At 42.5% G+C, this 22,309-nt stretch overlaps 1 protein-coding gene across 2 annotated transcripts in view; it reads right to left on the bottom strand.

The window, feature by feature from the left end:
• Window positions 1-482: 482 nt before the first annotated feature.
• HECTD2 (HECT domain E3 ubiquitin protein ligase 2) overlaps window positions 483-22,309 on the bottom strand; it is an 83,627-nt gene continuing 61,800 nt past the window's right edge. For both annotated transcript variants that reach the window (XM_014607794.3, XM_019484259.2), the window contains 6 exons: window positions 21,936-22,010; window positions 19,497-19,584; window positions 19,164-19,270; window positions 10,175-10,290; window positions 8,628-8,771; window positions 483-3,179 (listed from right to left, as the gene is read on the bottom strand). In XM_014607794.3, coding sequence (XP_014463280.2) covers window positions 3,059-3,179; window positions 8,628-8,771; window positions 10,175-10,290; window positions 19,164-19,270; window positions 19,497-19,584; window positions 21,936-22,010 — 651 coding nt within the window. In that variant the 3' untranslated portion in view covers window positions 483-3,058. The remainder of the gene's footprint in view (window positions 3,180-8,627; window positions 8,772-10,174; window positions 10,291-19,163; window positions 19,271-19,496; window positions 19,585-21,935; window positions 22,011-22,309) is intronic.

The following is a 22,309-nucleotide window of genomic DNA, read 5'->3' as shown; positions in this document are numbered from 1 at the left end:
CAGAAGCTGGACTACTTCTCCCAGATGCAATCCTTTTTGTGGCACTCCACTGCTGCAAATGAGATAGAAAGCTGGATAGAAAGACTTAGAAACTGGCTGGAGGTTATTCCTCTGCATGGGAACCCTTAGGCAGCATAAAGCCAAAGTAACCAGCACTGCAGCTGCCCTTTCCATTTTAGATGTCAGAGTGGGACTGGAGAGTTATGGCTAGAGCATTCTACAAGCTAAACATTACAAGGTAGAACAGCTTTGAAGCTGAAAGTTCAGGGAAAAGAAGGAAGAATAGATTCAGGATCAATATTGTTTTACATTCTTGTGTTATAGCATGATAAACAATACAAGACTTACAGTTCAAAATACAGATATGGTACAGGCTTTATGGTACCTCTGTATTAGTAACTCAGGATGTCTTACTCAGTGAATAGATTTAACAGAAAATTATTAATTTCTATGAATTTGGAATTAAGTAAGTGAGGCTAAGAAACGGAAACATTTGATTTAATGACTGCACAATTTCAATACATAAAAATAGATACTTGGTAATGAACAAATTTATACAAAGCAGATTTCCTTAGGCAATGTACAGAACAACTGCAGAGATAAAAAAGGTTGCTAAATTACACAGCAAGACAAAAGGACAACAAAAGGTAGATGAGCAAATAACATTAAGTGACGAGATTAGAGGCTTATTTAATAAATACGGTGTAATGCTTTCATTTAACAAATACAAAATTCATATTATATCTAATGTATTAATGTCAGGAAATATAAAATGCAACTGCGTGACAATTAGCTACCTTATTTCAAAACTGATGCTAATATAATAGCTTTTTAGAATTCTGAGGTAATATTACACAGTAACCTCCCCGCCCCCAAGAAACTTTTAATAAATAAAACTGAACAAAGTGCAATTTTGCAATAAAAAAAGACTGGAATGTAAAGCTTTTGTTTTAGTGATGATGGGCAGAAACTTATTAAATGCGGGCTTGAGTCATAAAATATTTTGGCTCGTTTATGTGCACTATTATCCATGAATTAGGCTCTAAAGAACAACAATTGTTTCCAGTTTAAATTAATAAAAATATACTTAATTCTGATTTCTTATATAACCACTGTTTTTGTGCTTATTAGTATTAGTATTTGAAATTTCTTACTAGTTCAGGCAGTGCAATGATGAAGCACTTCCCTTAACTCTGCAATCAGATTTTTTTTTTTTTTTTCGGGATGTCCAGAATAAAAGAGCAATTCCAAAGCTGTACTTTTATAAAGCACTGGCCAACAAATTCTATAGTCAATGGGAGTTTCATCAGTCTTATGTAGGAGCAGAGAGTTAGACCAATATTAAAGGCTTTAAAAAACTCAAACAAACCAGTGCTTATTTCTGCTCCTAATAAAATAAAAATGGTAAAATTATCCACCACCTTTAAGGACAAAAATAGAATGAAATGTGTATTTACTACAGAATTACTGGCTTTGGAATTACAGAGTAATTAGATGTTTATTCACCATATAGAAATATGCTGGTTGTGTGCAAGCAGTATAGAAAGTAAAAAAAATAAAAATAAAAAAGTTAATCTAAATCATTTTACTGTTATTGCAAATAAGCAACGCATGCCCAGATTATCAAAAGCAATCAGGCAAATTCCAATTATTTATAACATTATATTGATGCAACAGACAAAGAAATTTGATGCTAAAAGATAAATTCTAAATGTTTAAACAATGTTGTTTGTAATGGGAGTTGGATGCCTGATTACCCTTGAGGATCTGGGTTTTAGTTCTGTTAAAAAAAAAAATAGAACACGCAATAGATATTTCTTTATATAAAAATATACAAACACTATGCCGCATGCTGATAAACTGTCTTAACTTATGAATAAATATAGACTTATAATTATGCCAAAAAGTCTCTCTCCACCACTGTATTAGCTAAAACATTCAAAACGTGAGTAACCTGGCATTTACTTCGATACGTGCAGTGAAAAAAAACCCAAAACACTGTCTAAATTCTGACCTTCAAGTTAAATGAAAGCTACAGCATTTTAATAAAATGTTATTGTATTCACTTTTGTCAGAGCTTCTTTAAATATTACTAAAACATTTCCAACATAAAATTGTTGATTCAATGACAGTGGAGCACAGTGTACAATTTTTCCATGCATTGTGGAAATAACTTATCTCTGAAGTGAGTAAATGAGTTAAACTTCCTTTCTTCATCCAATTGCTTTATGTAATCTGTGGTTACAAAACTAAAATGAAACTGACTAGTTTTCTGCCAATTTCATGGAAAGAACATGCAGCTTATTTATTTAATACTAATAGTCTGCCTTGAATCAACTTAAAAATTTAAAATTTTACCATAGACGTTCCTATATAATCAAACCTGTTGATCTGTAAAAGCTGAATATATAACATCTAAACCCCCATATTTTGTAAAAATAAATCTTTAGCAGTAAATGGCACTATCAAAACCCTATTCTTTCAGAGGCATTTATTTACATGCTTCTTAAAACATCCAGCTTAATTTTTTTGAAATTAAAACTAGAATATTAAAACTGTATACATTTTATCTACACTAAAATTGCTATTTGCCCCTATGAAAATATGGCCACATACTTCATGTTAATGGCAGTTATGTGCTTTGCTACTGTGTGTAGTAATTGAAAACATCCCACCACTGGGCTTAACTAACAAACTCTTTTATGTTTCTTTTCCCAGTGGAACATGCATGATGTAAATTAAGAGTAAAGTGCTATTACGAATAACCAAAGATAAAACTATAACCTTCAATTTGTCACCTCTGTCAGATTTTTACTCTCAAGTAAATCAGCTTTCTATATTTTATTAAAATTATTCTCTGTGCCAAAGCAAGCAGTAAGTGTATTGTCATACAGCAAAAATGAATGCTTTTTAAATTTAATTAAAAAATTTCAGTGTTCCAAGTTGGGTAAGACTGGCATAGTATCAAGAGACAGAAACATCAAAAGCTTAAAGGCACAAGTAGAGGAAAGTGAGTGCTACATAAAAATGCTGTTTTTTTTTTGTAAAGTCTTTCATTTTATTCTAGACCAAAACCTTCTGCATTTGAAATTCCAATTGTCAGTTTCTGCTTCAGTTCCTTTTTGTTCTTGTAAGGAGGGAGGCAAAGCTGGTTGAAGCAGGTATGGGCCACAGGTAACCTAAAAAAGTTAAAAACAAATAGTGCATTTTCTATACAGAAATGAAACAGAACTAGGATATCATAAGGAACTGATATCTTTTAAATCATGCAGATTGCTTTCACAAAACCCATTAGAAGAATTTGTTACTTATTACAGTAATTTATTTTAGTAAGTTATACTAGTTCTCTAAGGTGTGCTCTCCATATCTATTCCATTGCTACTGAACATACATCCTAAGGACTGCATTCTTTTTGTCAGCAGAGTTTGCTTGGGGCAATGTCTGCTCCCCGACCATCCTTATGCTTCCTGAGGGCAGGAGTCAGCAACTTTTTGGCTGGAGTGCCAAAAATACCCCAACCTCAACCCATGCCTTGGCTTGGCATGTCAAGGGTAGGGATGTGCTGCAGGAGAGAGAGGGGGAGGAAAGCTGCAAGGGGTCCAATCCTCACTGCTGGTGGCAGGTGCATGGACACCTCTAGGCGGATGGCAGGGTAGGGGCTGGGGTTACTTTGCCCTGCTGCGTGCCACAAGGTGCATGTGCAACTTCTGCTGGCCATGGAGCCCAGGCTTGCAGCAGACAGGCTGCAAACAGCTGCACTGAGGTCTGGAGTCCCAGCCTTGTTCCATGACTGGTGGCGGCTGCACGTGTGCCTTAGCACACAGCAGGGAAGGGGCCAGGGCAATGCAACCCTAGCCTCTCCCCTGCCAGCTATAAGCCAGGCAGGGGTGCTGCAGACCTCGGTGCAGTGGCTTGCAGCTCCCAGCAACAGCTGTCCACAACTGCTGTACTCTATGGAACCTGGTTGCTTGTAGCAGGTGGCAGGGAGGCTGGAAACAGCTGTAGCAAGGTCAACTGAGCCCTGGCCTGACTCATTGTTGGAGGCATCTGCACATGTGTCTCCAGGTAGACAGCGGAGGAGGGGCTAGGGTTGCACTGCCTCTGCCTCTTCCCTGCCGTGCGCTCTTAGGTGTGTGTGCAGCCGCTGCCGGTGCTGGGGCTCCAGTGCCCAGTTCAGCTGTTTGCAACCCCTCAGCTGCCTGCCACATCTGGTCAGAGCTCTGGGCAGTTGCTGCCTGCCATGGAGCCCAGGCTGCTTGCAACAGGATGTGTAGCCTCCTAGCTGCCTGCTGCGAGTGGCCTGGGCTCCATGGCCAGCAGCAGCTGCCCAGAGCCTGGGCCAGTTGTGGAATGACAACCAAAATGGTTTCATGTGCCATGCTCTGATACGCATGCCAGGGGTTGCCGATTCCTGTCTTGAGGGTATAAAGAACAAGAGCAACCACAACCAAACCCCAGTTTTTTGCCAATATCAAATCTAGATATTATCACTCTTGTGGTAATGGAAAAGAAGGTAGATTATGGAATGTTTGATCAAAACCTCTTGAAGAACCATAGAGTGCTTTTACATTTTTGGGGGGACATGGCACTGGGCGCTTTAATTAGCGAGCTGCACTCTTAAAGACGCTTGCACATCAAGTGTATCAGCATCCCCATGCTGAAAAAATGGCAGCAGGGCACTCTGAACTAAAGCTCATTGAATGTGTTTTATTTCAAAGAGCCCCGTCACCATTTTTGTAGTGCAGGGACACTGATACACATGACGCAGAAGGCTGCCAGAGCACGTCAATTTCCATGCTCCAGCAGACTCATAGTTTCACAGAAGCAAGGTTGGAGGGGACCTGAGCATATCATCTAGTCCAACCCCCTGCCATGGGCAGGAATGAATACAGGGCTTTTATGACCCCTACTAAGTTTAAGCCCAAATGACCCCAGCTAGGCCTGTGCAAGTAGGCAGCGATCCAATCTGGCTTTGGATCCAGCCGCTTTGGATGGCCGTGATCTGATCCGGAGCTCCGGACTGGGTTTCTGCCTCAATCTGGCTGAAGTGGCTCCGAAGCTTTGGAGCCACCTTGGAGATCTGACCATAGGGTATAATGGGGAATCAATGAAATATCTATAACTTTGTTGTTTTTTGTCTGATTTGGATGAAACTTGGAGGGATGGTAACATCTGCTGAGAGCATGAAACCTGTCAAGTTTCAAGAAGATCAGTGCAGGAGTTTGGGGGGAACTGTACCCCAAATTCTCAAAAGCCAAACTCATGTCACAGCTGTGTGTTACAACACAGGGAGGTTAAAACAGCAGGGGTGGTAGCTCTTACTGAGGCCACAAAGTCTGCCAAGTTTCAAGGATATGGGTGCAGGGGTTTGGGGGGGAACGGCACCTCAAGCTGCGGACAAGCAAAACCTTGTGCCATGGGTGACACTGCGTGTGTTAAGGCATAGCAGGGTGACAGCTGCAGCGATAGTGGCCCCTGCTGAGGCCACGACCCCTGCGAGGTGTCAAGGAGATTGGTGCAGGGGGGTTCTGGGGCCCTGCACCCCTAGCTGCTGACAGGCAAAACTCGTGCCAAGGCTGTCTCTGTCTTGGGGCAGTTGTCTGTATTGATTCTTTCCTCTCCTTAGCCTGGTTTTGTAGGTGCTAATTGACGCTTGTTAAGTCGTTATGTAGTAGCTAGCTCCTGTGTATTGAGCCGGTCCCAGAGTCCCTGGTCCCTGAGCAAATCATGACTGATTGATTGGTAACTGGTAACACAGCAGCTTAGCAGCCAGGCGTGCAGTAGTGTCTCCCCTCCCCGCCGCAAGACGGACACAGTCAGTCCCATAAGCACCCATGGCACGCGTTTTGCTTGTCCGCAGTTCCCTCCAAACCCCTGCACTGATCTTCTTGAAACTTGGCAGGCTTTGTGGCCTCAGTAAGAGCTACCACCCCTGCAGTTTTCACCCCGCTATGTTGTAACGCTTAGACGTGACATGAGTTTTGCTTGGCCCCCTAGCCAATTTGCAACCTACCTGTGTAAGCATCAAAACCACAGTCACCTAGCTTTTTAATGAGAATGTGGTGGGAGACTGTGTCGAAGGCCCTCCTGAAGTCCAGAAAGACATCTACTGCGACACCCGTGGTGTCCAATGATTTTGTGACCTGATCGTAGAAGGCTATCAGGTTGGTCTAACAGGACCTGCCCTTAATGGACCCATGCTAGTTGCCCTTGAGCATCCTCCCCCTGCTGGTCCCTCCCAGATGTGCTCCTGGATAATTTTTTCAAAGAGCTTCTCCAGGACTGAAGTAAGACTAATGGGCCTGTAGTTGCCTGCGTCCTCCCTTTTTTGAAAATGAGGACCACACTGGCCTTCTTCCAGTCTTCTGACACCTGGCCAGAGCACCATGAGTGCTCATACAGCTTTGCCAAGGGCCCCAATTCCCTCAGCACCCTGGGGTGGAGAAGGTCTGGACCTGCTGATTTGAACATGTCCGGCCCCTCCAGAAGTTCCTTAACTTGATACTCCCTGACCCTAGGCCTGGCGAAGTTACTCCTGAGTCTGATCTGTATCCCGGTGGGGGAAAAGTTCCGGTCCCTGCTCAGAAAAATGGAGGCAAATAATTTGTTAAAAAGGTTTGCTTTTTCATCTGGTGCATCCACCAGGTTGCCAAGCATATTCTGCAGGGGCCCCATGTTGCCTAGTACCTTCTTTTTGCTCCCTATGTATTTAAAAAGGACTTTCTGTTGTCCTTGATCCTTGTTGCTAGCGCTAGTTTCATCTCCGCCTTAGCCTTCCTAACAGCCTCCCTACGTACTCTTGCTATGGAGGTATACTCCTCTTTGGTGATAAAATCCCTGGACCCCGGGGTCCACCCAGGAGCCTAGGCACACACCCAGGCTTGAACTTGCAACTCTATGGCCCTGGAGTCAGCACACTCCCCTCTAGGCCAAGACCCAAACAGCTAGGCCAATACAAGATTAATCAAGTCTGTTCTGATGCACTGGATTCCAGGCTCCCCGCATGTCTATAGGAGCCCATAGTTTTTGTAAGAAAGGTTGAATAATTCAAGCTAATATCTCAGTAAAAATCATGGTTTACTGTACACCAAAGGCATACTCCCATAGACATGTCTAGGAAGGAGACAGCTCAGGAATTTTAGGTCTAGCCTAAAGGGTGCACTCTTGCAAGCATGAACAATTTGCAAAAATGTCTTCTTAAGGCATGTTACTGTTCCACTAACTCAGTTCCTTCATCATGGAGGCCTTTGCATTCATACATGCACTTTACTGTGGAGTTGACTAATTAGCTTCCGTAGTAAAGCGTTACTGTCTAAATGTGCACCAGTATTAGGGCACAGTAAATTAAATTTCACTGTCTGAGAAAGAGGTTAAGGAGGAGGCACCACACCTCTAGACCAGTGGAGCTCAGCCTTTTTGCTTGGCGGGCTAGATTGGCAGTGCTCAGTCTGTCTGCAGGCCAGATCCAGCCAGTGTGCCTCATCTGGTGCCTGGGTGGGCACAGCAGGCACTATCTGGCCACGTTGAAGGGGGCAAGGGGTAGGCCAGTTGCAGTGCAGCCCTGCAGAGGACAGGACATTGTCCTGGCCTCATGGAGAGGAAGGGGCCCAGCACTGCGAGAAGGTGGGGGTATGGCCAGATCCTAACCTGGCCCTGCAGGGAGGGAAGGGGACATGGCCTGACCCTGGACGGGGAGTGGGAAAGGAGGAGGTGAGGCCAGGCCCCACCGGGCCTCACAGGGAAAAGGTGCGTGACTAGGCCCCAACCCAAGTCTGCAGAGAAGGAAGGGGGTGGGGCCATGGTACCTACAGGGAAAGGGGTTGCAGCCAGCCCAGCCTGTCCCTGACCAGCACAGGACTTTAGTGCAGGGGAGAGGGTGGCTGTTTTAATGGCCAGTACACCCCTGCTGCAAAATTTCCCAACCCACTGGGAGCCCCATGGACCAGATGTGATGGCTCCATGGGCCTCATTTGGCCCAAAAGCTGGTGGTTAAAACACACCTGTTCTAGACCATTGGGAAGTCAGACAATCTGCATTTATGGACATTGAGCATCCATAAATCTTACAGAAATCAACAGTACTGCAGGTGTTTGTCAACTTTGAAGCCTTCTATAATGTATACCTTGAAAAGCATATTTTATATATATAATGGCTTTAATTTTAGGCACTATTACTGCCTTGATGCTTCAATATGATCCAAGCAGGTGGATCTTTATGTTTGTGAAGAGCCAGAGTAAAATCAATAGACGAGTGAAGATCAGTGCTCAGATGACACTGTTGGACTCTTTTGACTGAAAAGCTGTTTCTTGAATTAATTCTTCAAGAATTAGAGCTGGTAATTAAAAGAAACAAACAAACAATGCTAAGGTATAAGAACAACTCATTTACAAAAGCAAAAATTGTACTCCATACGTAAACACTGCTCAGGAAATTGACATTATTAAATGACAATCTGTTAAATTCATACAATAAAGTTATTAGTTTTAATATTTGAAATTTCAAGCTAAAATAATCTAATACAGTTTTTTAGTTATAAATTCAATTTACATTTGTCTGTTTACAACACACGCAAATATGCTAGTTCCATGGAAAATAAATGTAACATCTCAAAATAAAAAGTTACGTACCAGTTAGTGGATGTTTCACTCTTTGAAATCTTGAAATTCAAATCTGCCATCCCTCCCACAGGTACTCTGTCACTTCCAGTAGCAAAATGAAGCAGCTTCTTTTGAAGGTCAAGTGGAAATCCTAGAACTACCTCCCAGAAGTATCTACATTGGGGAAATAAAATTACTATCCTGACAAAAGCAATTTGGCTGCTTACAGACGTTAAAAGCACAAAACAAAACAAAAAAACCCGGCGCTTTATTTTAAACTTTGCTCACTCCCATGGTGAGCCAAGCACATGCCAAGAAGAGGCAGTGCATTAATTGGGCCCAGCTTGCCTGACATCTGTATAGATAGGGCACTTTAGTGGGGCATTTTTGACATTTCTATATAATAGTTGATTGAATTGGCTTTAGATAAAAGCACAACAAAGCCCTGCTGAAGCATCCAATATATATATGTTATGGAGCTGGGTCAAAGTAACGCGTTGCTGCTTCTAGTAGTGTGATTTTTTTGGGGTGGGGGGTGGGAGGTGGGTTTTAATGTCTAGCAGCCTTTAATGCTGTCTTTACAACCTAGGCTCAAATACTGCCATGTAATGTAAAACTAATACAAAATTTAAATGCAGAAGAAAAGTCAGATCTACCAACATACGTATGGTTTTAAAAACAGTTTAGTTTGCAAGTAATGCACATGGTTATACGCATTTTAAAATAGATTGTCAATGACATTTCTCAATAAATAATTCTTATTCAGAGCTGGATTTTATACCTGTAGTAGTGGGATAGACTGAAGATAATGTGTTCGCTGAGGTATGCATGCTCTTACCCCTAACTTACAAATTTTTTTAACCAAATATTATTTAAAGAGGCAATGTAACTTAACAGGTATATTTCTGTCTGGAACCATGTTAAATCTTATTATTGTTAAAAGAAACCATACAAGTGATTGTAAGTTACTACTTCATGTGCTCCTACCATAGCTGCTTCCCAACCCGGTTCAGAGAGGCATGTGGTGCAATTCCACCTTGCCACAGCAGTGGTGGCACTAGGGTGCATATAAATTATAATGATCAGATACATTAAGAACATATTAATAAAATTATAATGTTTATAATATATTTAATTTGGGTTTTTAATGGGGTGCTGCTAAACATTCAAAGGGGCGGCTGCAGTCTTAAAAGGTTGAGAACCACTGTTCTAGGTAGATGACGTCACTTAATATGCTATTAGAAAACAGAAATAATTGTAAAAAGATCACACAGTGGATCAGTGAAATAACTGAAATTATTGCTCTTTAAAAATGGATAGACTTGAAGCTGCATCCTTTTAAAGGTACAGAAAGAAATCAGTGAAGAGCAAGATATCAATAAGGAGGTTTAACTACAGTAATTTTTCCTATTTAAGAATATTTGAATACAGCATCTTCATCTCATTTTGAAATATTTCTTTTACACTGGTCATATATTAGTAAGTCTAAAATATATTTGATACTCCTTTAGAAAATATCATAGAATGATGCATTATTGGGAACACAAATGTGATTTTTAAGCACAAATTAAGTCTACCTTATAGTAAGATCAGTTTTCTGGTATCCCTCATACTGGGTGCTTTTCTGTAGAGCATGCATGTCCAGTTCAGGGCTTCCACAAACAAGAATTTCAACCTCTTCTGGACGAAGCAACTGCCAAAAAAAAGCATTACACCATTTACTGGCAGAACACTTATTCAAGATAAATAATGATAACAGGATTCAAAATTATAACTGATTTTTGAATGTACTGAGGAAAAAACTACTAGTGAGCAAAATGTATTGGCTAGCATTATCCTTCTGTGCATTCTTATTACTGTGTTCACGCTTCCTTTTTTATTACGCTTGTTACATTATTAAATGTCAATGACAAAAAGGGAATCACGTAACTGGTTTGGGACAGAAACTTTAAATTCAAGTTTGTTTGCATGGCACCTAGCACAAAGGAGGCGCTGATTTTAATTTTCATTATTATTTGTAGTCTGGTAGCACCAGACGTCCCAAAGAAAATCAGCACTTCAAAATGTTAAAAGCACCACTGCCCTGAGGAGTTTATAATATAAACAAGACAGTCTAAAGTTTGGAAGTGAAACACAGGTGCAGAGAATTGAAATGACACCTCTGGTTGCGCAGCAGATCAATTTCAGGACAGGGAACAAGACCCAACTTCTATACTAGTGCCCCATCCATTAGACCATGCTGCCTCCTTTGGGCCTTCAGCTGGTATTGCAATGCAAATATGAAAATAGACTAAATAAAAAATGAATTCTGAAACCACAGCTGCATATTATAGTTTGCTGCAAAAGCTTTAAAAGTACTTCAAAGCATTTCAATGGACTTTCATTCCCCATAATGAAGCTTCATTGCATTTAGTAAAATATTTCTAGATGAAGATGGCCATACTAGACCAACCTTACTGGAAAGCAGAAATGCTCATCACCTCCTCTTCTTAATTTTTTCTGACTTAAAAAAGGGGAAGGACAAAAGATACAATACAAAAGAATCCCTGACTCTTGGTCTTGTACATTCTTCCAATACTAGAGAAAGCTAGTTAGTCATGTTAGATTAAAGTCAGGCAGAAAACCAGGAAAGGGTAACACCACCTTCAAGACCAACTATGAAAGCTTATGTAGTTAGCATCTAAGGTGCCACCCTGCCCTGCCTTCTACTATTCTTCCAGTGGAAGTTAATATGAATATGGGGTTTTGGAGGTCAATCTCACACACACACACACGCACACACACTGTCATAATGTTTCCCAAGGAGTACATGGTCTTATTCTTTATGGTAATTGATGATCATGCTCATGGATCATTACAGATAGCGCAGACACTATCCTCATTACAGAAACTGGTTCCTAGGTGGGTAGCATACAATAGTTTTTGAACTGGCTGCTGGGTTTCTTTTTTAGGTTCTCCAAAGCTACCAATGGTTCTAATTTGGATAGAAAGGTCTGGCTTCAGAAAACCTGTCACAGGAAATTAATGTTTTGCTCAGTGTTTCAGGTTTGTCTGAGAGAGATAGGCAGCTGCTCTCTCCCCTACTACTAGCTAGCTGTGTTTATTTCATTTCAATACATCTGGATCTCAGTTCTTAAGCTTCTGTCACAGCTTACAAAGCACTTTGGAAGCGGATACTAGAAGGATGGCAAAAAGGTGGTCAGCAGAGGGAGGCAATGTACAGCCAATAATAAAAATAAGAGAGACAGAGAGCACGAGATAACCCATTTAAAATAACGCTCCCTCTTCCTTCCATGGGTCCAGCATTTTCCCTATGGCTTGCCTCTACTTCCAGTGAATATATATATTAGACCCAGGAGGGTAGGGGTAGGTCCCTGGAAGTAGAGGCAAGCCATACAGAAAATGCTAGACCCATGGAAGGGTAAATGGATTTATACTTTATTCTGGCTTTTGGGTGATTTTCTTCCTTTTCCCCACCCCCCCTCCCATTAATTTCCAAGATAAGAATAATTAGAAATTCATCAACTTGCCCAAAGAATTACCTATTAAATCAAGACAGTTGTAGGTTTATCCCAACTCTAATAAAAACTGTCACTAATTAGTTTTTTTTGCATATTATCAACTATGTATGAGGAAGGAAGCGAACAGGGGGAGCAAATAAAGCAAGCAGTTTGCTGGGAACAAGAGAAAGAAGGGGAAGGGAAAGAGACGCCAGGCAGCAGGCACTAGATCCTGCCCAGGGAAGGTAAGTGATCCAGAGCTGCCTGTGCCATTGGCTTGCTGAGAGTTTGTGGGGTGGGCTGGGCTGTGTGTTTGGGATGTGCGCTCTGAGAAGCTGGGAACATTGCTAGTTTAGTGACTGCTGATTCCTGAGTGATTGCTGCCTGTGCCTGCCAAAAGCCTAGCAAGGGGGTGGAGTTAATCCAGGCCCAGCAGGGTACAAAAGGAGACTCTCAGTGCCACCAGGGAGCAAACAAGCAGGGGCAGCAAACAGGGCAAGCGGTTTGCACCTTTCCCTCCCCACTCCTGTTTGAGGGGAAAGCTTAGTGTGAGGAAGCAGGAAAAGAGGAACCCTTTGCCAGGCCAGCTTCCAGGCAAGTTCACTAGAGAAGGTGTGCTTGGAAGAAGGGCAGGAAGAGAGAAGAGACAGATTAAGAGACCCAGGGAAGTGGCTGGAGGACACTGCAATGCCAGAGCCACTGCCTCTGCTTGCACCTGTGAGGTTTCTGCCCAGGCAGGACTGCTCGCCATTGAGGCTTTCACCCAGGTCCAGGTTTGGTGCTGTAGGGACTGTGCTTGCAGGTTCTGTCTCGTGACGGCCAGGTGGGGTGCCCCTTGGCGGTGTCTCTCAGGGAACAGGCAAGAGAGCTACAGGAGGAGGTGGTGAGGCTCCAAAGCATCCTCTGCCATGGGGAATTTATTAGTTTGATACTGGAGGAGACCTCTGGGACTGTGGAAGAGGAGCTAGAAAAGGATGAGGACGTGGACTCTCAGGAAGGTGAAAGATGGAAGCTTGTGACCTCTGGCAGAAATCAGAAATCTTCATCTCCATGTGCAGCAGTGGAGAATCACAGAATCATAGCAATGGAACTCATAGATATGGAGCTCTAGCAACAGAGGGCAAGGAGCTCATTCCATTGGTGAGAAGGGTAGGCCAGGCCTCCCCAGGGTGGGCAGATTCATAGATGTTAGGGTCGGAAGGGACCTCAATAGATCATTGAGTCCAACCCCCTGCATAGGCAGGAAAGAGTGCTGGGTCTAGATGACTCCAGCTAGATGCATATCCAACCTCCTCTTGAAGACCCCCAGGGTAGGGGAGAGCACCACCTCCCTTGGGAGCCCGTTCCAGACCTTGGCCACTCGAACTGTGAAGAAGTTCTTCCTAATGTCCAGTCTAAATCTGCTCTCTGCTAGCTTGTGGCCATTATTTCTTGTAACCCCCAGGGGCGCCTTGGTGAATAAGACCTCACCAATTCCATTCTGTGCCCCCGTGATGAACTTATAGGCAGCCACAAGGTTGCCTCTCAACCTTCTCTTGCGGAGGCTGAAAAGGTCCAGGTTCTCCAGTCTCTCCTCATAGGGCTTGGCCTGCAAGCCCTTCACCATACAAGTGGCCCTTCTCTGGACCCTCTCCAGGTTATCCACATCCCTCTTGAAGTGCGGTGCCCAGAATTGCACGCAGTATTCCAACTGCAGTCTCACCAGCGCCCGATGGAGGGGAAGTATCAACTCTTTGGATATATTCGTCATGCATCTGCTGATGCATGATAAAGTGCCATTAGCTTTTCTGATGGCTTCGTCACACTGCTGACTCATGTTCATCTTGGAGTCCACTAGGACTCCAAGATCCCTTTCCACTTCCGTGCCACCCAGCAGGTCATTCCCTAGGCTGTAGGTGTGCTGGACATTTTTCCTCCCTAGGTGCAGCACTTTGCATTTCTCCTTGTTGAATTGCATTCTGTTGTTTTCTGCCCACTTGTCCAACCTATCCAAGTCTGCTTGCAGCTGTTCCCTGCCCTCTGGCGTGTCCACTTCTCCCCACAGTTTTGTGTCATCCGCAGACTTGGACATAGTACACTTCACTCCCTCGTCCAAGTTGCTGATGAAGACATTAAAGAGTAACGGTCCAAGGACTGAGCCCTGAGGGACCCCACTGCCCATATCCTTCCAGGTCGAAACCGACCCATCCACCACGAAAACCTACCCATCCACCATGATCAAGACCACCACCAAGAAGCAGCAGCAATGAGTGGTGGTGGTGGTTAGAGACTCCCTTCTGTGGGGGATGGAGGGATCTATCTGCTGACCTGATATGTTGCCTCAGGAAGTCTGCTGCTTGCCCGAAGCCCAGACCCAAGGGAGGGATTACTGAGACTCATTTGGCCCTCTGACTACTACCATACATGTGGGCACCAATGAGACTGCTAGAAGAGTCCCTGAGCAGATCAGAAATGACTACAAGGCTCTGGGTGCAAGGGTGAAGGGCGTGGAAGTCAAGGGGGCGGATCTTTTTGATCCTTTCTGGTCAAGGGGAACAGCCCAGGCAAGAGTGGGTGCATTATTCTGATCAATGCCTGGCTGCACAGGTAGTGTCGCCAGCAGCGATTTGACTTCTTTGACCATGGGCTGTCATTCCAAGAAGGATTGCTAGGAAGAGATGGGACCCTCCTGACAAAGATAGAAGAGCACTTTCGCAGATAGGCTTGCTAGTCTAGTGAGGAGGGCTTTAAACTAGGTTCGCTGGGGGATAGAAACCAAAGCCCTGAGGTAAGTGGGAAACTGAGTGACCTGGAGGAAGTGCAAGCACACCTACTGGCTGGGGAATGATCCTCCCAGCAGCACGGAAGTGGAAAGGGTTCTCAGTCATAGCGGACTCCGAGATGAACATGAGTCGTCAGTGAGATGAAATCATCAGCAAAGCTAACCACACTTTATTGTGCATCAGTAGATGCATGACAAATAGAACCAAGGAGGTGATACTTCCCCTCTATGTGGCATTGGGGTAACAAGGAACAGTGGTCACAAACTGACAGAGAGCAGATTTAGGTTGGACATCAGGAAGAACTTCTTCACAGTAAGGGTGACCAGAATTTGGAATGGGCTTCCAAGGGAGGTGGTGCTCTCCTCTACCTTGTGGGTCTTTAACAGAAAGCTGGATAGGCATCTGGCTGGGGGCACTCTTTCCTGCCTAGGGCAGGAGGTCAGACTCGATAATCTGTTGACGTTCCTTCCGATCCTAGCATCTATTAATCTATTTAGAAAAGCTGGACATACACAAGTCCATAGGGCCAGACAGGATGTACTTGAGGGTGCTGAGGGAGTTGGTTGATATGACTGCAGAGGTGCTGGCCATTATCTTTGAGAACTTATGCGGATCAGGATTGGTTCTAGATTATTGGAAAAGGGCAAACATAGTACCCATATTTAAGAATGGGAAAAAGGAGAATCCAGGGAACTACAGATCAGTCAACCTCACCTCAATCCCTGGAAAAATCATGGAGCAGATCCTCCAGGAATCCACTTCTAAGCACTTGGAAGAGAAGGTGATTATGAATAGTCAGCATGGATTCACCAAGGGCAAGGCATACCTAACCAACTTGATTGCCTTCTATGATGAGATGACTGGCTCTGTGGATGTGGTATACCTTAATTTCAGCAGGGCTTTTGATATGGTCTCCCACATTTTTGCAGGCAAATTAAGGAAGTATGGGCTGGATGAAGGGACTGTAAGGTGGATAGAAAACTGGCTGGAGGATTGAGCTCAGAGGGTAGTAATCAATGGCTCAAGATCTGGTTAGCAGCTAGTATCAAATGGAGTGTCCCAGGGGTTGTCCTGGGGCCTGTTTTTTTCCAATATGTTCATCAATGACCTCAAGATGGGATAGAGTGCACCCTCAGCAAGTTTGCAGGTGACATCAAGCTGGGAGGAATAGTAGATATGTACTTGGAGGGTAGGGTTAGGATTCAGAGTGACAGAAAAATGGGAGGACTGGGCAAAAAGAAATCTCATGAGGTTCAACAAGGACAAGTGCAAAGTCCTGAACTTAGGATGGAACAATCCCATGCACCACTCCAGGATGGGGGCTATCTGGCTGGGTAGCACAGTTCTGCTGAAAAGGACCTACAGTTTACAGTGGACAATAAGCTGAATATGAGCCAACAGTGTGTCCTTGTTGCCAAGGCAGCTAATGACATATTGGCCTGCATCGGTAGGAGTGTTGCCAGCAGGGCAAGGAAAGTGATTATTCCCCTCTATTCAGCACTGGTAAGGCAACATCTGGAGTACTGTGTTCAGTTTTGGGTCTCCTGCTACAGAAAGGATGTAGACAAATTGGAAAGAGTCCAGCAAAGGGCAATGCAAATGGTGAGGGGGCTGGGGCATGTGACCTATGAGGAAAGGCTGAGGGAACTGAACTCATTTAGTCAAGAGAAGAGTGAAAGCAGATTTAGTAGCAACTCTCAACTAACTGAAGCGGGGTTCTAAAGTGGATAGAGCTAGACTGTTCTCAGTGTTGACAGATGACAGACAAGGAGCAACTGTCTCAAGTTGCAGCAAGGGAAGTTTAAGATAGAAATTAGGAAGAATTTTCTCACTAGGAGAGTAGTAGAACACTGGAACAGATTACTCAGAGAAGTTGTAGATTCTCCATCTTTGGAAGTTTTTAAGAACCAGCTAGACAAAGCCTTGGCTGTGATGATCTGGTTGGGGATGGTCCTGCTTTGAGGAGGGACTTGGACTAGCTGACCTCCTGAGGTCCCTTCCAACCCTAATTTTCTATTATTCTAAGGAGGAGACAGTAGGGTTGGGATGGGAGACAGAGGGAGTAAAACAAGGGATGGAAGGAAGGGAAGAAGCAGAATATAACAATATGGAGAATCTGTGGGGAAGGGGGATAAAAGTAAAAGAGGAGAGAACTCAGGGGCTGAAAACAGTGGGTTTCACAAACCAGCTGATTATAAGAGAGAAATGGAAGAAAGTGTAGAGGAATAAGAAAAGATGACAAATATACATAGATGAGAAGAAAATGGAATAAGAATGGAAGAGGACAGAGTGGACTTTGTCACAACCCAAGGGTGTGATTTTTTTTTGTGTGCGTGCTTCGGCACTGCTGAATTATTTTCCTGCCGTTTGTAGCTTTCTTTGCAGGGCGCATTTCTTCGTTGCAACACAAAAATGCATGTTGCAAGGAGTTCCCGCCCTTTGTATTTAAATTCGTACCCCACTATTGGTCAGTTCTAAATTATTCCTACGTGGCGGCTAGCAATTGGCTTGTTAGCCGTATAAGAGGCTTGAGTGGTTTCCGCCCAAGTCGGAGAACTTCGAGCACGCTGCAGAGTGCCTCTAAGGAGATTTGACTTGCGACTAAGCTGATCGATAGACTGATCACCTATTGATTCTTCTCCCCGTCGCTGAACGATCCCTCGATGTACCCTTCCCTGCGCGCAAAAGTTCCACGGAGCCTTGACATCTTCATGTGAGTGAATTGTGAGTGAATCCAGAGTTCTGTCCGAGTTCTTAAACTAGGATTTAAGCGAAGTATTCCTGGAAACGTTCCAGCCTACACGGTGACCATCTTCGGTGTAAGTAAACAATCTTAAACAACCATTAAGCATCTGTGCCTAATTCTAGTGCGCCGCCTGCCTTCCCCGACCCGGCGTGTCCGGGCTGTTGGCCACAGCCCGCGGCACAAAAAAAGGGCCTCGGATCGTTCCCGGCCCGCACAGACTTAAGCAGGTGACACCATCTGGATTACTGCACATGAGACTGTAGGGTACTACTGCAAACCTGTCACAGAAACAGAGATGGAACACCAAAAACCTGGGGACCACAGACTTGAGAGAAAGAAGACTGAAATCACAAAGTAGGGGTTCAATTCATGATCTTTCTAAAAAGTTATGGCTATGTAGGCCAAAATTAAAAAAAAATAATTATGTGGGTACAGGCAGTTGGTGACTTACAATGTTTCGAGTTACAACGTTTTGCACTTACAACTTTTATAAATCGACACCTTGTTTCAACTTTATGACATCAGTTTCAGCTTTACAACGCTTGATCTGATGCAACGCCATGTCAGTGAAGAAGTTCGCTGTGTCGCTCATCTCCCTGGAGAACATCTGTCCAAACTTCCTTGGACACTTTCTTTAAGAAAGTGGACAAGACTCCAGAAAAACCTGCAGCCAGGACTTCTGAGAAGACTCCAGACAAGAACTCTTCAAAAAGTCCAGCAAAGTCACCTCAAAGAAGTCCTTCCAAATCAATATGATTGCTATTTACAATATAAATGCATTAATGTAGCTATATTACTCATCTATAATTGACAGAATACAAAGTTCTGGGGTATTTTTGGTGAAAATAGCATATCGGGCCTTGGTTCAGGAACCAATCCCCCATTGATAACATTGTTTTTTTATGAGAAAATTGGTTCTGAGTTGCAACGTTTCGACTTAAGACGCGGTTTTCAGGAACCAATTGTGTAGTAAGTCTGAGGACTGCCTGTATCTATAAATGTGAACTCCAAATTTAAACATGGGCACCAAAATAAATGCTGCAGTTTTCAAAAGTACAGAACACCGATTTAATGGGAGTGGTTGAGTACCAAGTCCTTTTGAAAAATCAAGTCTTTTTTTTTTAACCTGGGGTACCCTCTAACAAAATCTTAGTTTAAGCTGTGTCAATGTATTTATCCATTAAATGGGGATTAGATTATAAAATACACATATCAGCAGTATTGAGAAAAGAAATTCATTAAAATGATTTAAGAACTTAAAATCCTCAGAAGAACACAAAGTTGGAAAACAGAATATTGTGGAACCCTAATTATTTAATTATATGCTCATTTTCTTAAACACACTTCTAGTCATTTTCAGTCTTAGATGCTTAAAAGTTAGGCATTTGCTTAAATGTGTTGCTGAATTCGAGTCTCTATGAACAATAAAACAAAAACCAGTTGAATTACTAAAAATAATTTAGGAAATTCAGATCAACCTTTAACAATGCTGCATCACAAATACAAAATTAACAATATTAAATAAAGTTTCTTATAACATTTTCCACTTTAATCTTACCATCAATGCATAAGAAGCACAGACGCTATGAAATCCATAATAGAATGCTGCAAACTGTTTGTAGATTGATTTGTTGAGAAGGAAGTCAACATAGAACTGCACATATTCTGAAAAGAAAAGTATTTCATTTTCTTTCAATTATAAAGTAACAACTTTCAGATAATCCTTTGCTGCACTGTATCTTAAATTGAGCTAAAGTAATACAGAAATATTTAAAATACAGTTTAAGTAGAATTAAAAATAGCATAATAATTTTTACTGCTCTACGAAATTACATATATTTTTATTACAGAGGATGCATTTTCTTTTTGATTTATTGTATCTTTAATGTACCTTTTCTATTCTGATTTGTAACTGGAACTTTATCACCATTTGGTTTTAGGTTATAAGATTTTATGGCTCCAAATTCTTCTTGAAAAACCTGAAGAGAGACAACATTATAATACCTGTAACTCCTATTAGTATTAATTATGATGAACAGATCAATAGACTCATAAATACCAGAGTAGAAAGAATCATAAAGACCATTTAGTTTGACTTTCTGCACAATACAAACCATACAGTTTTGCCATACATCATATTTACTTGAATACAAGGCTTTCCTTCCCAACTGGCATGGGGAAAAAGCCCCATGTCTTATAACTGCATACAAGGAAACCTCAATAAATATACTGTCAACCATTAAACTACTGCCAAAAGCTGTATGTGCTCAGCAATGGAAACCAACTATGAAGTTGATTAAATGCAGCCAACACTGAGCATAACTGCACAATGCATGGCCCACATAAGGCAAACATGCTGGTGGGAACCTACCACAAGATAGGTTAGTACAGCCCATCTGAATCAGATATTTGGTAGTGCCCATTGCAATTATTCTCCCTCAGCGCTGACTCTTTTTCAAGCCATGGTGAGCCACCATATTGAATAAATATCAATTTCCTCTTTACTCTCACAGCTGAGCTGTGCCTTTCTTTTCCTTTTCCAATGTTTCCTGTTACTTCAGCAGCCTTAAATGCCTGGCAAACATCATGAAGCAGAGCTCCAAACAGTTTATGCAGAATCTTTCTGTCACCCCCTTTCTCAGCCTGGAGCATATGATTAGTGCGGCCCTACCCTCCATGAGGTGAAGCTGGATCAGGCTGCCTTGCATCTGCATATAAATTTTAAGAGCATCCCAGGACTCATGACAAAAACAATTGGTTGTAGTCATGAATTAAAGCAAATTAGCACATGGTTCCTATGGTGGGGAGGGGAAGGAGGGGTAATCTGGTATATACACACAAGCTGACCTCTGGAGTCATTATGGCTTGAAATGCTGTTGACACGAGTAGGTCCCAGCCCAATAAACTATGTGGTAAATCACAAGGCTTTGGTTTTGAACTAATATTATGCATAGTGCTGTAGAAAAGTGTTTATGGATTACCTGTGCCAAAATTTGCAGTAGTTTAAAAAAAGGTAACATGCATCCATGAAGTAAGTGTATGGGTATTATATGCAAATTGCTACAGCTTTATTTAATTTCAAAGTTATTATTTTCAAATTTGCTCTTCATTTCCACGCGTTCAGGGAGAGCAGTATCTGACAGTAAGGAAAGGGGGAAGGGGCTGCTAAGGGAAAAGGTTGGAAGGAAGCAGAGAGCAAAGGGGCTACCTGACTCCACAGTTTTAATTTCAAAAATCTCAATTTTAATTAGAGCAGCTTTCATAGAATCATAGAAAATGAGGGTTGGAAGGGAACTCAGGAGGTTATCTAACCTATCTAGTCCAACCCCCTACTCAAAGCAGGACCATCCCCAACTAGATCACCCCAGTCAGATCATCCCAGCTCTCAGAGTCACTAATTAACCCCGCTTCCCCACACCCTGGAGTATGTGTATAGATGTCCATTAAGCACGCTGGAAGAAATAAACTCTTAATTGTATGTCCCATAGAAACTAAAATAATTCATGTTATGAATATTTCCATACCACTTGATAACAATAACTGAACTACAGCAAAATAAACTGAACAAGAATAAGCTGATGTCCAATTTAAAATGTTTTCAGGCTTGCATGGGGATTAAAAGTCAATTTTCCCGACTGAACTAAAGTGACTATATGCTAGAACACACCTTTACCTAGGCTAAATTCCTACATCATACCAACTCTTTCATAACTGGAACAGGGATCTCTAAGCCAGACTTTTGGGCTTGAATATATCAAATAGTTACCCAGTATATTTCAGGGCTAGATAAATCTTTTAAGTTGGGCAAGTCTCTACCTAAATCATATTTTCAGCTCAACTTTCAGACTGAGACAATCCTCCAAAACTGAAGCAAGCCTGGTTGGACCACAACAGGGTCACAGTAGGACCCTATTGTGGTTCAACCTATTGCTTCACAAAACTGAAGCAAGTCTGGATCACAGTAACTTTCAAATTCAGGCAAGCTTTATAGCACTGGAGGCCAACCTTTTTGGCAGATGTGCCACAAGGTCAGCCCTGTGCTCACTCTGATCCCCTTCCCTTGCTGTTGCTTTGTTTTCTGCTTCCTGCCCTATCTGTAGCTGTCCTGCCTGTCCCCTGATCTCTCGATGCATGTCACAAAGATTGCCCATGCCACATGTGGCAAGTATGCCAAAGGTTGGCCACCATTACCTTATAGCCTCTTATCCTTTACCCACCTAAAGGCTGAACAATCCATATTCATTTTTGGTGATGGACCACTCCATTGGAGACATGGACAGATCTATTTATCTAGTTTGATAATCACTCAGAATTTTACTATTTATAGTACCTGGAAGGTTGAATAGAAATCTTCTTCGACATTGCCTTCATAGGATAGGAGTTCACTTAGTCCATGAGCTAACTCCTGCAAAAAAAGTTCACTAAATTTATCAAATTAGATACAATTCCACCGTGTCCTTTTCAAGCCATTTCTAGTGGGTAATCATTCCATCTCATTATGAAACTATTCTGAAATCATACAAACTCCTCAGTGGGAGAATACAAAAGCCATATACAAATTCTTATCAGTTGGATCAAACCCCCAGAAAGTTATCCTGCTATAAGATTTCTGTATAGCACCAACCCTAATATTAGTAGAAACCAGGCATCCAGAATAAATGATTCCAGAAAAGGGATTTTGTGATTATCACGGTTATTTAAGTG

Source organism: Alligator mississippiensis, chromosome 6 (genome assembly GCF_030867095.1).
Source record: "Alligator mississippiensis isolate rAllMis1 chromosome 6, rAllMis1, whole genome shotgun sequence".
Classification (NCBI taxonomy): domain Eukaryota; kingdom Metazoa; phylum Chordata; order Crocodylia; family Alligatoridae; genus Alligator; species Alligator mississippiensis.
Note: the sequence above shows the minus strand (reverse complement) of the source record. Positions and strands in the feature narration are given on the sequence as shown.